Source organism: Brachyistius frenatus, unplaced genomic scaffold (genome assembly GCF_029030835.1).
Source record: "Brachyistius frenatus isolate BFR_SWC_R1_liver_20210118 unplaced genomic scaffold, ASM2903083v1 Contig_19, whole genome shotgun sequence".
Classification (NCBI taxonomy): domain Eukaryota; kingdom Metazoa; phylum Chordata; class Actinopteri; family Embiotocidae; genus Brachyistius; species Brachyistius frenatus.
In genome coordinates, this window is record NW_027210618.1 from 5,668,414 (window position 1) to 5,684,448 (window position 16,035).

At 40.9% G+C, this 16,035-nt stretch overlaps 3 protein-coding genes and 2 non-coding genes across 7 annotated transcripts in view; 4 read left to right on the plus strand and 1 right to left on the minus strand.

The window, feature by feature from the left end:
* Positions 1 to 16,035, minus strand: part of LOC138619177 (nuclear receptor-interacting protein 3-like) — a 260,883-nt gene that overhangs the window by 243,440 nt on the left and 1,408 nt on the right. The window contains exons 4-7 of one of the 2 annotated variants that reach the window (XM_069695471.1): positions 15,871 to 16,010; positions 15,722 to 15,774; positions 15,433 to 15,521; positions 15,075 to 15,113 (exon numbers count right to left, since the gene is read on the minus strand). In XM_069695471.1, coding sequence (XP_069551572.1) covers positions 15,083 to 15,113; positions 15,433 to 15,521; positions 15,722 to 15,774; positions 15,871 to 16,010 — 313 coding nt within the window. In that variant the 3' untranslated portion in view covers positions 15,075 to 15,082. Of the gene's footprint in view, positions 1 to 14,510; positions 15,114 to 15,432; positions 15,522 to 15,721; positions 15,775 to 15,870; positions 16,011 to 16,035 lie in introns of those variants that run through there. The other variant, XM_069695470.1, reaches the window with a different exon arrangement.
* On the plus strand, positions 888 to 4,787 carry rpl27a (ribosomal protein L27a). The gene is made up of 5 exons (XM_069695454.1): positions 888 to 941; positions 1,540 to 1,603; positions 1,701 to 1,776; positions 2,647 to 2,821; positions 4,607 to 4,787. The coding sequence occupies exons 1-5, from the start codon at positions 939 to 941 to the stop codon at positions 4,733 to 4,735; spliced, it is 447 nt and encodes a 148-aa protein (XP_069551555.1). The 5' UTR covers positions 888 to 938; the 3' UTR covers positions 4,736 to 4,787.
* LOC138619200 (small nucleolar RNA SNORA3/SNORA45 family) lies at positions 2,024 to 2,154 on the plus strand. The gene has a single exon (XR_011310791.1). It is a non-coding gene; the product is annotated as a small nucleolar RNA SNORA3/SNORA45 family (small nucleolar RNA).
* Positions 3,339 to 3,469, plus strand: LOC138619199 (small nucleolar RNA SNORA3/SNORA45 family). The gene has a single exon (XR_011310790.1). It is a non-coding gene; the product is annotated as a small nucleolar RNA SNORA3/SNORA45 family (small nucleolar RNA).
* On the plus strand, positions 5,545 to 8,644 carry akip1 (A kinase (PRKA) interacting protein 1). 2 transcript variants are annotated; one of them, XM_069695455.1, is made up of 5 exons: positions 5,545 to 5,638; positions 6,605 to 6,797; positions 6,933 to 7,007; positions 7,120 to 7,239; positions 7,775 to 8,644. In XM_069695455.1, the coding sequence occupies exons 2-5, from the start codon at positions 6,639 to 6,641 to the stop codon at positions 7,922 to 7,924; spliced, it is 504 nt and encodes a 167-aa protein (XP_069551556.1). In that variant the 5' UTR covers positions 5,545 to 5,638; positions 6,605 to 6,638; the 3' UTR covers positions 7,925 to 8,644. The 2 variants fall into 2 exon arrangements, with proteins under 2 accessions (XP_069551556.1, XP_069551557.1); XM_069695456.1 differs by having other exon boundaries at positions 6,635 to 6,797.

Sequence of the window (16,035 nt, forward strand, 5' to 3'; positions counted from 1 at the left end):
ACTTGATAATGACTCCAATTAGACTGCTTTTTTAAATGGACCACAGGCAACAATGTTGGTAACTGCTGGTGTAATCGCTGTTTTGTCCACATGAATTTTAAATGAAGAAGGAAATTTGATGATGACAAATGACAAAGTGATGGCAAATGGTCTGCACTTATAGTATACAGTGCTTTATCACTTTAAAAGTCTCAAGGCACCTTACACTGTTTCTCATTCACTAATGGAGCTACCATAATGCAAGGTGCTCTCCTGCCATCAGGAGCAATTCAGGGTTCAGTTTCTGGTCCAAGGACACTGTGGACAAGAGGAACCGGGGATCTAACTGCCAACCGCTCAATTAGTTGGCAACCTGCTCGACCATCTGAGCCACAGCCACTTAAGACAAAAACTCAGTCTCAGCAAACAATATAATACACAATAGCAACATTTTGCAAAGTCATACATGACTGAACATTTTTCTCTCTTGTTGAGACTGATAAAAAGTGAACCTCTATAAAGAGATTAGAAATCTTTTTGTACTCACTAATTGCAAAGGATTGAAGGTTAAACATAATAGCTGGAGTGTAGAAATTGTGGCTGAACTTGCATATTGTTGAGTTATAAAGATTTTACAATAAAACCACACATTGCAGTATCCAGTTATTTAGAATGACCGTATCAAAATAACTGGTGTAGCTGAGGAACTGGACAGCTGTAACGTAGCCTGCATTCATTTATTTTCACTATATATGCAAAGTTACTAAGAGGATATCTTTTGTCATCTTAACATAAATATTCAGATGGCTTTTCTTTGAAAATTCATTTGCATGTATTAATTCCCACCACCCACCACTGGACGTCGCTGTGCATTTCTTTGCACGTTGTTGCCAGCGGGCAAATCTCGCAGAAAGCCGCGTGGTTTCCAAATCTCGTTCCTCTTTCAACTAGCCTCCAAGATGGTAGGTGCTGTCACGTATCCTTGTGCATTGAAATTGGGTTAAATCTGTTCCCATCCATATTCGTTCGTACAAGTAAGGCTGCTCTGGTTGGGTGTGATAGTACACTCGTGTCTCCTGTGCAACCTTTGAGGTGTTATTACCGGGAATTGTTGCGTTTATCGGGATTTGTGAGCGGTTTACCGTGCGGATTGCCCGGTTCTCCCGGGCCTCGGCTGGGGCGTTCAAACCGGCCGTTTTCCTCCGGCTGTTCCTCGTTTACCCGCAGTAACTAAAACAACCCGCTTCTATTGAGCGTGACCGCGACAGTCGTGGTGTAAACTGCACGGTGTGACGAGGTCTGCCGGCAAATGCCGTTGAATTAGCATTAGACTCCTCGGATGCTAGGCAGCGTGCTGCTAACCACGGAGTCGAGCTGGGCTCAAAGGGGAAACGCGCTTCTCCAGCTCGCTGTGGACATTTGTCCACGTTGACTCTCCAGCCTGTCAAAAAAAAAAAACCCAAACACATCGTTTGTTAAGCTGACCGGCTAGCACCACGAGCTAACTATGAGACCGAGGTACCTGGCAACTATATTCACCACCAAACCTCTCTTTGACAGCCCACCAAGAAGACCAAGACTAGGAAACTCCGAGGACACGTCAGCCACGGACATGGTCGCATTGGTGAGTTGTAACAGAACCGCGTCCCTGTCGTCCCTTTTAACTGAGAGTCATTGAAAGTGTGAAGATGCAAGCTACCGCTAACTCGTCCATCTCGCAGGCAAGCACAGAAAGCATCCTGGAGGTCGTGGTAATGCTGGCGGTCTGCATCACCACAGAATCAACTTTGACAAATAGTAAGTGCCTCCGACTGAAGCTGACATGTTGCTGCGTGTGAAAAGTTGTTATCCAAACTACAGACTTGTGTTTCCTCTCTGATCCCATATTTTTAATCAAAGGAAACTGATGGAGATGACTTGAGTCTGATCTGACACGGTATACACGGACATGATGTTTGCAGTATTCCTCCAGCAGCAATAACACTGCAAACAATTATCTGTTAAACTCTATTTTATTCCTGTATGGCCACAGGTTCATGTTTCTGTAGAGACTAGAGTCTCATCTTGACACACTTCATTGTCTTGGTGTGCTTGAGTCCTCTCAGAGTGAAGACTGGTCCTATTCACCGACCGGCCTTCCCCTTAGTCCGGTCACCCACATGGGCAGTTACAAACTGTTACTGAGCTCGTTCACAATTGAAGACACTACTTCACCTCAGTTAACTAACAGGGGAGATGTATTATGATTCAGACTTTGAAAAATGATCAGGGATTTCTAAATAACGCATGTCACAGGTTATTTTAAACTTTGTGCAGTTATGTCTGACTTGAAGGTTTACAGATTATTTTGTTAAAACTCGCAGTTGCATGTTAATAAGGAGTATATCGGTATAATTTGGCAGTGTGTGGTAATGTGCAAATGGAAGGAGGGCATCACCAGGCTAACATCAGATTTAATTAGCTCGAAAAAGTGTGCAGAAGAAGAATTTAACCACTAATGTTCATCGTTTTGTCAATTTTGTCAGAGTTACATTAAAACTCCTTCCGAAAAGATTATTTCCTGGCAAAAAGTACACAAATCTACCACGACGTGCAGAGGTCGCTCTGTTTCTCACTGGTTGGACAGCATTTGAGTTCAATATCTGCGTTTCCTTTGTTTCTCCCTAGCCATCCGGGGTACTTCGGTAAGGTGGGTATGAGACATTACCACCTGAAGAAAAATGCATCTCACTGCCCCACCATCAACCTGGACAAGCTGTGGACACTGGTGAGCGAGCAAACCAGGCTCAACTATAGCAAGAAGCCCGAAGGACCTGCACCCATCATCGATGCTGTGCGCGCTGTAAGTACTCGTCATTAGAGGTTTTGTCACCTCATGTCAGTCAGAGTTTGTAAATCCATGTTGCGTGCATGATTTTTTTGTTTGTTTCCCTACAAGTGAAAATCTGCATTCTTTGATATGTAGAAAGATGGGCTAAAAGTCACATTGTTGTTCCCTTTTAGTTTGAGACTGAAAAAAATATATTTCAACAAAGTCAAAATGACCAGAAAGTAATGTTTCAGGTGTTTTTAACTACATGCTGACATTTTAGAATCACCCCGATGGTCTGTGACCCAGAATTAAATGAAAAGATCGCCAAAAGGTTTGTTACAGGTTCCTGTGTGTTGAATGCAGAGAAACCTTTACTCTCTGATCCCATATTTTTAATCAAAGGAAACTGATGGAGATGACTTGAGTCTTATCTGACACGGTATACACGGACATGATGTTTGCAGTATTCCTCCAGCAGCAATAACACTGCAAACAATTATCTGTTAAACTCTATTTTATTCCTGTATGGCCACAGGTTCATGTTTCTGTAGAGACTAGAGTCTCATCTTGACACACTTCATTGTCTTGGTGTGCTTGAGTCCTCTTAGAGTGAAGACTGGTCCTATTCACCGACCGGCCTTCCCCTTAGTCCGGTCACCCACATGGGCAGTTACAAACTGTTACTGAGCTCGATTCACAAAAATGTAATTTCAATAAAGTCAAAATGACCAGAAAGTAATGTTTCAGGTGTTTTTAACTACATGCTGACATATTGGAATCACCCCGATGGTCTTTGACCCAGAATTAAATGAAAAGATCGCTAAAAGGTTTGTTACAGGTTCCTGTGTTGAGTTCAGAGAGAAACCTTTACCTTGGGAGTCCCATGGCCTCACACTCAGAAAGAGTGTGAATTCAGCTCTGTTAAAAGTGGGAAAATAAGTCTTCAGAAACCGGTGTATTTTTTGTACTGTGTTTTTAAAAGACTCTGGTTGTAGACAGTACAATGTGTTCTTAATCAACTCCCGGGATCAATGATGGTAGATAGTTTCTCAGGACCCCTGTCTGTAGGTTGGCCACGACTCAGTCACTGGTAAATGAAATCTTTGATACGTCTTCGATAGATTACTGAAGAGTTTGATCATACATGTTGATAAAGTAATTTTGACTTTGTTGAAATAGCATTTTCACTTTGATTGGATGACAAGTCCCCACCGTCAATTGTCAAGCTATGTTAAGCCGAACAAATCCAGGATCTGTATGTGCTCGATTGAACAAATGAAACTGTTTTGTTGAGATTTGTCAATCAAACAATCCTGATGTCAAGTGAAAGTTTAGTCAAACATACTGAATTTTTAGCATCTACAAATTCTGTCATTTTACTCTGATGCTCATCCCAGCTAATTTTCTAGAATTAAATAGCATTAATGTGAAATCAGTACAGCTTGTCACTTAATAATGAAGTGTTAGAAAGTAACAAGGGAACTGCAGTAATTGTACGTGTACAAGTGCAGTCAGAGCCGATGTCCTTCTAACATAAATGTATGTATGAGAGTTTTTAGTGTTACATACTGTTGTTACTTGTCCGTTAAATAAAATCACTCACTGCATTTTCTACTTATTCCACTGAATTTTGTGGTTGAGTTGACCCACTTAATTTTTTACTTTGATTTCAGTTCCTTGTGTCTTTCAGTCCAACATAACATGAGTTTTGTAGCTTAAGCTATTTCATGTTTTCTTTTGTGTTTGAACAATGAAATGTGTTCTGTGGCCTGCCAGATTAAATAATGGTCTTCCCTCGTGTTTGTAACTCGACAGGGCTACTACAAAGTTCTGGGTAAAGGCAAGCTGCCCAAGCAGCCTGTGATCGTCAAGGCCAAGTTCTTCAGCAGACAGGCGGAGGAGAAGATCAAGGCAGTGGGAGGAGCTTGCGTGCTGATGGCATAATGCTCCTGTCGGTGTGTTTTTTTGCAAAAATAAACTATATAAATGGAAACTCGATGTTTGTTAATGTCTCATTTCAAGTACTGCCCCAAACGACAGTTACATTACATAAGCTACAGAAAGCTTTCGCTCTGTGAAAATATAGTTATTACTTACAAAACGTATGCCCAAAGAGTCAATTTAAGGTTCTTGATGGTGAATATGAAAACTAATGTGACGGTTGAAATTGAAGGAATAGAGTCAAAACAAGCTCTCAACTAATGCTGGTTTTCTGTTTTTTTTTTAATTCTTCAATTTGACATTCAAGTATGGTAACCATGGAGATTGGCAGCACATCTTAATTACAATGAAAACAGAAATAACTATTTTGTCTTGTCATGAAGCCACCAGGCAAAGAAATGGTCAAATGTCTGTTTCAACCTGTGGCTCTTTTAAACAAGCTGTCTCCTGTGACTGGAGGTTGTCTGGGCAGATTTTAAAAATAAATACATGAAAAAAATACACTAGTTTCCTTTTCCAGGTTTTCTTAGTTGAATATTTTACACAACTGAAGATGCAAAGATTCAGATTTAGTATACAGTACAGCAACAAGTGTGAATTTTAAGGCAGTTGAAATTTCTTGTGTATTTTTTACATCACTTTCTATTTTTAATCTACTTCTGCTTACGTTATAATTTCCTTACTTACGTAAACTCGTAAATACATGACATTGATTTGTGCAGTATTTGGCACTACTTCTCCTTGAATACAGGATCTGAATACTTCCTCCACTGCTGGGGGGGGCGGGGCTTAACCAGCAGGTTTCCCGTCGTGTCATTTGAAAACAGCACGGCTGCAACATCCGCGGTGTGAAGCCTGAATTTAGCGAGCTAAACGGGGGGAATGGGAGGACTGCGTACTGCAAAGGTAACTGTAGGAAGAAGCGCAGCTTTGGGTGACGATTTGCATTCAGTAAACTGTTTACTTCTTTGAGCCGCCGAGCAGTCGTTGAGCGCCTTGCACATGTAAACAAGTAAATAATCTATGCGATTTGTTGAAAGTATATAAAACATTAACGTTGTTGTGACAACACGGGAGCAAAACGCGACGCGTGCGGCTTGAATCGTTTCACGTCTTGTGAGGGAAACTGTTCTCCGTTTAAATGCGAAAGTAAGCAGCTTTTGATGAAAGTGTCAAACCAGCTGATCGTTAATCTGCACGCATGCGCTGTTTTGCCTGTTTTCAGTTCACATGCACCAGCTACATTTCTAATTGTTGGCTTCTTGCTCGTGCTGAAATGTTATCATTTCTATTTCGCCACTAGGATTTGAAAGATTTGTTATTGTTTTACTTTTTTTTTTTACTCATATCCAATTGTGGTTGCAACTGTGTTCACTTCCTGTTAATCTGCTCAGTATTTTTTTTTTTCAAATTAATTACTCTATAAAATGCCCTGGAAAATGCCAACAAAGATGTTGCACATTGACAGCCTTGTGTCTTCTCCATAAATTAATTTATTGTCAAAGGTTGCCTTTGCACCGCACCAACAGTTCACTCGTCAACTCGGTGTACAACAACATTTTTGTTTATTGCTCGTGTAGAATAGCCTTCATATTTTTCTGGAGCCAAAGGTGAGGTCTGCATTGACTTTTATGGAAAACGAATCAAATCATTTTCTGATTAGCTGGAAGCGCGGGACATTTTGGCACGTTTGCTTTTTTAAAATAGAACCAATTATCACTTATATTATTGCAATTGTTGCATTCTATCTATTCTATATTATATAAAATATCAGCCCTATATCAAATCATTAGAAAAGACAGGTATACAACTTAAGTCTATTTGATGTAAATGTGGCTGATGGAGGTCTCTCTTGTTTGTTCCTCCACTCAGGTGAAGGTCACATGAGTTTATATTTCACAGGTTCATGGCAAGGCAAGCTTGGCTGGAGTCGTCGCTGCGGCGCTCTGCCAGTCTGGGCTTGGAGGTGCTGGACCGTGCGTCCAGGCGGAGCGTAGACTGGACAAGCTCTGGTGCATCTCAGACTCCCACTACGACGGATGAAGATGTGTATCCAGCTGTCAAGGTGCCTTCAACTGTTTTTTTTTTTTTTTTTATATTGCTCCTACTCCAAGAACTGATTGTTGAATGCTCCTCAACTGGATGTCACATCAGCTCCCAGTCTCTCAGTCAGTTCCGTTTTCGTATGCTTCTTTTCCAGAGAGCCCGATCAGAGCTAGATGATGCCTTTGCAAGCATTGCAGACTTCATGGCAGAGACAACCTATCATTGCAAGGTCTGTAATTATTTCTCATATTTCATGTGTCAGCCTGTACCCCCTGTGTGGGTCTCCAGCTACAGACAGGGGAGGGGGGAAAAAAAAAAGGCAGATTGTATCTTTGTTGCAGATGTTTTACGAGTCCAGCTGTTCCACTGAGCCCAGCGACATGGAAAAGAACCATGTGTCCAGGTTCCACATGCGGCCAGGAGCTGGGAAGACAACATCTGCACTGCCAACCAGCAAACATGTAAGGGACTAAGTAATACAACACTTTTAAAGTCCCATAAAGCTTTCACTTCAGAGTAGCAAAGCTTTGACAGTTGAGCAATATTCTAAATGAGGCTAATGTGTTTGAAACAACTTCCTCACAGTCACGACAAAGATATCAGGATCTTTTAACTTACTGGATTCAATGTTCTTCACCAGCCAACGAGTGAACTTACGCTCTGCCACTGATTTGCACGGACAGGTTGAAGACATATTCAATCATATAGCAAACCAAAACATTTTTGCTGAAAGCTTTAAAAAGCCAGTGTTGATTTTCAGTGGGAATGCCAGTAATAGCAGTACTTAAAAAAAAATAGATCCTTTGTTTCAATGCTGATATCAAAGATACAGTTTAATGCTGACCGGATGTAGTTTGTAATGAAGTTGGAGTGGGTTTCAGAAGGACCCATGTGTTGCCAAAAAGTTTAGATTCAGATCAATCTAAAATAGTTTAGAAAAAAAAAATCTGAATTTTTCTATAAAAATCTTTAGATTTGAATTGTCATTGTCTTCAGAGCCACATGTCAGCAGCGGGGGAAGAGTTTAACATCGAGGTCTCACCTGGAACGTACGCCGTCACTGCCAGTATGCCGGAGTCGCAGCAGCAGACTCGGCTAGTCAGCATTAAGGCTGGAGAGAGCATCAACTTGACCTTTAAACTCTGACCCCTCACCTGACCAAGCCAGTCACTCTTAACCTTCAATAACAAAGCTGACCAAAGCTGATGCTGTTTACGCGTGTTTCTTTCTTGTTTTTACAGATTTTTGTATTACAATTTGACATTTTATTTTGCTATGAAAATGCTGGATACTGAAAAGCCATAATTTTATTGCATTTTGCTTAAGCCTGCAGTGCTGAACTTTTGTTTCCCCCTCCTGCCAGTGATAGTAATTACAAAAACATCGTAGCATTCAGATGTTGCCGCTATTTCCAGTAAGTGCAGAACAGAAGTGTGCAATTTGAGACACTACCCTATTGAAATTCAAGTAAGTATACGAAGGAAAGTATGCAATTTGGGAAGCATAAGTCTTTTGGTTCACACTCACTCACTCACACTTTAGAGCATGTCCAGTAGCCCAGTATGCATTCATCCAGCCAACAAGAGAATGTAATCCAGATACTGTGAAATACAGAGGGACTTAATTGGTGGTGATAGGCATAATTAGCATTGTGTGAACTCATTTGACGAAGGCTTGAATATAATGGATGTTTATTTATCTGTAAACCCCTCCCCCCTCCCTCACTCCCCATTGCAGGTGTTTTATTTAGATTGTGTGTCCAAATTTTGTCCTAGAACATCATGTAATGCACTTAGGCCTGTTTTTACCTGCACTAATACCGCATCAGTATATTAAAATAAAGTTTTTTGTTTTCTTTTTTTTAAATCAATTTTTTGTGTGTTTTTTCGTTATCATAATGGCCATACGTGGTCATGTTTTACACTCTGTACACTATGTGTAAACAGTAGTGGTTTTGTTGCTGGAGAAAGACTGCCGCCCCACTGGTGGTCGAGGTTTGAAGTTGGTTGTTCCAAAAACGTCTCTGACGTTCGCTCTTCTTCCTTTTGAAGCAGAAAGTGACTGAAACAGGGAGCTGTGATTGGGCGAGGCACTGGTATGTGGGACAGGGAAGCTGAACCTGACAGGTTGCGATGTCCTCCTGGGTACTGCGATGCCTTCAGAAAAAAAAAACACCAAAAATATATCCAGTTTGACCAGGATCTCTTGTACAGTACTATAAATTACATGACTTGCAATATGTAAACACCCTAAAGTATATTGCTATCACCAAAATCTACATCCATATGTAGCTCTCTATTGTGATAAGAGCATCTCTCAAATGAGCCTGATGACAAGGATGCATTTTTGTAGAAAAGTCTGACACTCGCTCTGATACATGGTATAGTTTTGGAGTCGCTTGCTTGCCGTACACATGCTAATAACTTTATCCATAGAGCCTGGGGCTTTAATTTAAGTTTCTCAATATGATTACAGAAAACAACTCAGACCACAATGGAGATTACTTATAGCCTTATTGCATTTGCAGTAGGGTTCTTCAAACTGTAAAGTTGATTCCAATCTCCATTTATATTAAAGCAAAGAAAACAGTCATTTTTATATATAATTTTGTACATAATTACCATCCTGCTAAAGAACAAGACATAATGTAAACTGGCCTAGCGTGTGGGTTGAAAAATCCACTTAAACAGATGGTTACAAAGAAAACCAATGAAAGTGCCATACATTCATAATTTTACGATGATAGACTGCGAAATTTAAACAACAGCTTCTGTCTGTTTTGAAAGAAGGACATCCTCCTCCTTATTTTTGGTGTACGGCAAGCAGATTCATCTGTAAACACGTCGCATCAAAATACACTGTAATTCTCACGATGTTCCCGTTTGTTTACAGTAAATCTGATATCTTAAAGTCAATGTTGTTTGAACTTTGAATGTTAAAGTGCTAATAAACAAACCAGAAGCTTTTATTTACGCCCAGTAAATTATCCAGTCAGTTTCTGTCTTGTTTCTCACCTGGCTGTCTGTGCTGTGGCTCTGATCCAGTTCTTCTCCAGTACCTCCAGGGAGGACGCTGTTGTTTACTCCTCAGCTTTACTGTGGGGGAAATCGATGCTCTGGTCCCATCTTCGGAAAGAGATGAGGAAGATAGCACCTCCGATTCATTCCTCCTCGCATGTGGATCTCTGAAGTCCACCTGCTTATCTTCCTCTGCCCTGTCAAATCCATCTGTTCTTCCAACTCCGGCCCTGCTGCAGGGCCCGTTTTTTGTGGCCAAACGGCAGCAAGAAGTAGACGTTGTCTGGCAGCGGTCGGTGCAGAACAGCCGGGGAGTGCAGGAGGAGCTGCGGGCACAAAGCCAGCCGCAACATCCACCAGGAACTGGTGTTAGGATTTGCAGCTCCCTGACTATTCTGTCATGATGAGCAGCTGAAATGGGCAAAACCAAGCCGTCAGGAATTAGAGACACACAACTGTTCCACATCAGCACCCGCAGGCTTATAACGGGATCAGCTGCAGGGGAGAAGAAGGAGACATCAGAGTGAGTTACTGATTCTGATCAGTCACTTATCACAAAAATAATTTGACAAAAATTTGTCTCATATTTGTGCCTTTTTAAACTTTTTATCTTTTGTATTCTCGAGGACCGTAATCCACAACAAGTATGGTTGTAAAAATGTAACACTACTGTCGCCATACCACTAAAACCATCTCTGTGCTCTGTAGCTGCCATCACTCGACCCGGACCGTATTTCCTCAGATCTGGTTCCCATGGTGACAGGACAGCATCACCGGGTACCAGACGGTGTGTGCCAGCTGTGATGTTGTTGACCATGTCGAGTGTGCAAACCAGCTGGCGCAGGGAGGAGACCACACCCAAACTAGCACTTGCTGGGTGGTCAAACTCGACTACCCAAACTCCTTTGCGGCCCTGAGTTTAGATACATGGGAGGAAGGTGTCAACAGTAAATATTTAGTGGTGCTTTTTTCAGTGTATATTGGAGGCTGTTCTGCTTTAGAACAGTGAATATGAGGCTAAAATGAGGATTTTGAGGACGTTTCATTTGATTGCCTTCACTGTATATTTGATCAGTGTTGCATTGCATTGTCCTCAAATTAAATCCAAATGGATAGAAAAGGTCCATATTTCACTAATTAATGTAATATCTCTCCAAACACCGTTTCATTTCAAATTCAGTGTGCTGTTGGGTTAAAAACTATCATGTGTTGGTGCCCCAGTACCTACCTGTATGTGATACCATACAGTAAGTAAACACTATCTTTTCACCTGTATTTGCTGTATCACTGTGCCCTGATAGTAAAGGCCATCCAACTCTCTTCTGGCCAGCACGCGGCATCCTGGGAAAAACTCTGGACTGGCCAACGTTTGACCCGACAGCCCGCAGGAGGTAACTGGATGGAGCGGATTACCCATACTGCACCTGGGAAACAAAGTAAGCCGGAATGTAAATTTGTGGTGTTTGAAATGTCACATGTCTGTTTTGGTGACATTGTTTTATAGTGTAAAAAAAACCAAAGTGCAACCATGCAAACCAACCTTAGCAGGGGTGGTACAATGACAGAGGAGGATGGACAGCAACATGTGGCTGGAGAGACAGTTGGCACTGATGATTTGCTCTGAGCAACATTCAGAGGAGTCACCTGACAACATCCACAGAAGCACATGTACACAAAATCCCACAGTCACACCAGTGTATTTGGATAGTGATACTCATTAATTACTCGTGTCTCATTAAACATTTTGCCATACTGAGTACACAGTACTGATGCACTGTGGGAACTGGGCCTTCAACATGAAGTCAATAATGTCGATAACTTTTCGATTGATCTATCAGCACTTGAAGGAATTTTGAAAAACTGTTGTCTTGTTAACTTGAATAATTTACCAAATAATTGAACAATTCTAACAGTTCAGCACTCAACAAGTTCGCCTGTACCTTTTCCAACAATCCACTTAAATCAAATGGAATCAAATAACAGCTCCCTCTTGTGGCCTGGGTCAGACACTGCAGGTAGTCTCGGGTGTTGCTGTCTAGCTGACTGCTCGAGTCCTGCAGGTAGAACATGTTCACAGGCCTCCCGGCCGCCAGGGCAGGTAGGGCTCTTAGCACGGCCTCTGGCTGCTCGGGGGCGTCTGCGCAGAGCAGGTGAACAGCCTGACAGCCGGGGTCAGTCAGAGCTATGCTTAGGGCAGCCAGGAGATCTCTGCCCGGGCCACAGTTGATGGAGTGAATCCAGGACAGAGCTGTGTACACTGTGTCAGGAACACAGGGGAGCATGTGGTGGGACCAGCAGTTCACCTGCAAAGTGAGAGGGAGACTCAGTAAATTCAAGGCACTATCCGATAGCTCACGGCTGATAAACAAACGGGTATAAAGGTTATTTGTTCAGAACGTTAAATGGCATTGTATTTGGTGAAAAAAAAATGATAACTCAGTACTCAAAACTCTACCTTCAGATGTGACTGGAATAACATGCTTTTAAATCTCTGGAGTGGCACATTTATTTGACATAATGTGAGCAGAGTTCTAGATGACAGGACCACAACATTAGCCAATACTGGTATTATTTAAGTACTGTATACTGGGAGTTTTGGTGCTCTCAGGAGGCTGTGGTCCCCATGCAGTTGTCCTCTTTGCTCCATTGATAATCCGCCCCGGGGCTGCAGAACAATGACTTTGTCCCATTTTTGTGTGATTTACAGAAGATTCGCTCTAGATGAGAGAGTGAATCCAGGACTTTTTGGTGACTCATTGAACTTTGTTACATTGTCAAGACAAATAATTTTACTTTTATGTAGAAATGTAGAACTCTAATGTGCAAATTGTAATGAAGTAACAATCCATCACCCAATGCATTAGTGCTCCCCACAGGATAAACCCTGGAGTTTTCTTTTTGTGTCACCCTAAGGCCACAATAAGGATTTTACTCCGAAGATGTTTGTAAATTTTGTATTAAGTGTGTTGAGCACATTAATCCATTCAGAGCAATAAAGAATTTTAAAGTAATACTCCCCATAACCAGGTTAGTGTCACCAGCCCATATATTCCCCCAACAAATAAACATCAGCTTTCCTATACTCTGAGATGTAAGACCCTGTAATAGGTTGTTGTGTTGTGATGAGCACCTCACCTTGCTAGAGAATGTCACGATGTTGAAGAGAGAGTCTCTGAGAGAAGCTTTATTCAGCAGGGTGTGGATCAGTAGGCGTTTCACTGACCCCAGAACGGCTCTAATGTTCTCCGAGCTGTCCAGGACGAAAGTGATGTTGCATCTCTGCCTGCCCAGAAACAATGGAATCAGTGCAGCCTCAGAGGCCCCCGCCTGCCAGGATGCCATCCTGACAGTGGAATTAAGTGAAGAAATGTTACTTTCTCATTTTATTTTTATGCATTATTTTATAGTTGGGAGTGAGGGAGAGGAAAGGATGACAAGAAACTGTACTGAGCCATATTTAGTCCAAATTTAACATTGTAATGTAAGGAATTCAAAACACAATAGAACTTTGTGAATTTAGTACATTTTTCACTCGTTTTATGTGAAATATTAAATCTGCTCTGTTCAGACATGCTCGATTTCTTTATTATGTTTCAATGCATGTACATAGGAAATGTATTAACCAAAAAAATGCTTTTAATGAAAAAGTTATGAATTAAGTTATGCATGTAATATGGTGATTCATCTCACTTTCAAACTCTTTAGGTAATAATAAAAATTAAAAAAAAATCAAAATTATTAACACAAATTACCCACAATGCACAGTGACCCACTTGACAAGGAGTAATAGTGAATTATAATAATTTATGCATTAATGTGTATATCACTTTAAATATTGCAGCTGGTGAAAGTATGCTTCATTTTGATTTGTTTTACATGTAAATGTATAAACTGCTGGGCAGCAGAATATTGAAGTCTTATCTTTTCTGGGAACAACCCAGCAACATACTCATTGTCTTTGTATTAATAATCTGAATGGACAAAGTAACTGAAGCTTGCAGATAAATGTAGTGGGGTAAAAGTGTGAAGTTTTAATAACTTTGTAATAATTCATAACTTATGTACAGGACTTGAGTAAATGCAGTTAGTTACATTCCACTAGTGAAATTGAGCCTCCACAAATGTGCACAGAATGTTAGCCATTTAGTCATTTACGGCTGCCAACAACAGGCAACCCAGTTCTGCTTCTGTGATTGGAAAAACATGACATGCAATAAAGGAAGCAGCTACATACAGCATAGACAAAAGACAGTCTCTTTTTGTTTCTTACTCTGAACTAAAAGCTAACAGATAACGCTGTGAGAGTTCATTACCTACAGTGTTGATCACAGGAAGCTGCAGACTACAGCTTCACCTCTCTGTTGATGTCAGTTTCCATGGAGAAATGCTCAGGAATGAGTCAGTCTTCTTTGTTGCCACTGGAGGGGCTATTCACCTGCCAGTCAGCTGACCAGGGTGCGTTACCAAACACTACTGTCACATTACAGTTGCTATGGTATAACCATAAGTGAAAAAGTAGTGGTGAGAAATAACACTAATCCCTGCTGGAGTGTCTGGAGTTTTCTACTGCTCAAACTCCTCTGTTTTACCACCTATTACAGCTTTAATTATGTCAGCCAATTTTTAGCTGGGCCCAGTTTCATAAATGGCTCTCATAAAATAGCACAGGAGCTAGTTATGTAAGATTGAAGATGAAGTAAAGACAGAAAAGAAAATCACATAATTTGGGATTTTATTTGATATTCAGTGCTGCACGTTTGCTACAGTCACGTGATAAAACATATCACAAGTGTGACTATCATTTTGTAAACATTAAAAGGCAGTGACCTTAATGCAAATACATGTTTCGGACTAGAAAATACATTAACAACATTATAAAATATAGTAGATAAACAGGTAATCTGTATGCAATAGATTGTGCTCAATTCTATGCCTGCAGAATGACACTAATTTGTATGATACAAAGCTATAAATCACAGTTCTATCAGAATCTTAAAGGCTACAGCACAACAGCTTCTGTTAACTACCTGAACAGCACGTATTCTACTGTAGTGACAGCTAATACAAGATACATACTTTGGACTACAATAATGCCAATGCTACATGAGGAAGTGTTAGTGTAAAAGTCATTGAGGAGTATCTGACTCCAAAATGCAGCAAACAAACTGTCAGAGAGAAAGTAAGAGTGTGTGAGATTAAATCTGATGTTCCCAATGACGCATCTAGTTGTAAGAGTAAATGGTGCTATTGCTTTTGGTAAGTGTGTGTGAGTATGTGTGGGGGGGGATCAGTAACCCAGATCGCTGAAGTCCGAGGAGCTGTTACGCAAAAAGGAGTAAAGAAGAAGCACAAAGGGTTTGGTTAGATTTATACAATAATTATGGCAACCTACTTCTCCGGTGAACCTTCAACAAGCATTATCTTCTAGTTTATTTGTGAAAACAGTATGTGCACTTGTTTGCAGAGGATGTGATGCGCAACTTGTCCAACCAGTAGAGCTGTGCCACTGTCACAAAACGGTTCATTTAACAGCTACATCACAATTATTTTTCATTACGTGGAGTATAATTCAGGGTCAACGTAAAAGAGCGCAACAAAAACTCTCTTACAGATAAAATAGTCAAATATCCATCTTACCTTTCAATGAATGGCTTTTTGGCAAACTGAACTTGCTCCCTCACAGTTGATCCAAACACCAACATCTGACTTTCAGTGTCTATTACACACTGCAAACCCAAAACGTTACACATTAACACACAGGTAACAGCAAAGCAAGCCACGTTGTTAGTTGGTCAGTCTATGGACTCATTGCTTGTATCTATTGTATTTACAGCACTATGTGATTGATAGTCTTGAAATGTTCCTCTTGGGATTGGGCGATCGACTGTGTGAGCCAGTGGTAGTGTTGGGGAATCCAATGATTTACCTTGAGTGACTTTAAAGTCTTGCTGCCCAGGGACATGAGTGGCTTGTTACTTTCTGCAAATAAAGGGGATTGGTGGGCAATAATATTATGACATGATATGTAAAAGTGTCTGACATTTCTGCTAATGTAAAGATCATCTTCTTTCTTACCCACTACGCCAAATGAGCACATTATCCTGAGCTGTCCGATGGTCAGGCTGAGCTCCCTGATGTGACCGTCGATGCAGAGCTTACGCTGAAATGGCAAGCCATCCGTCTCCATTTTGCTTTCTTCCACCAGTTCTTTCAAACTTTAACAGAAACAAAATGAGTCAA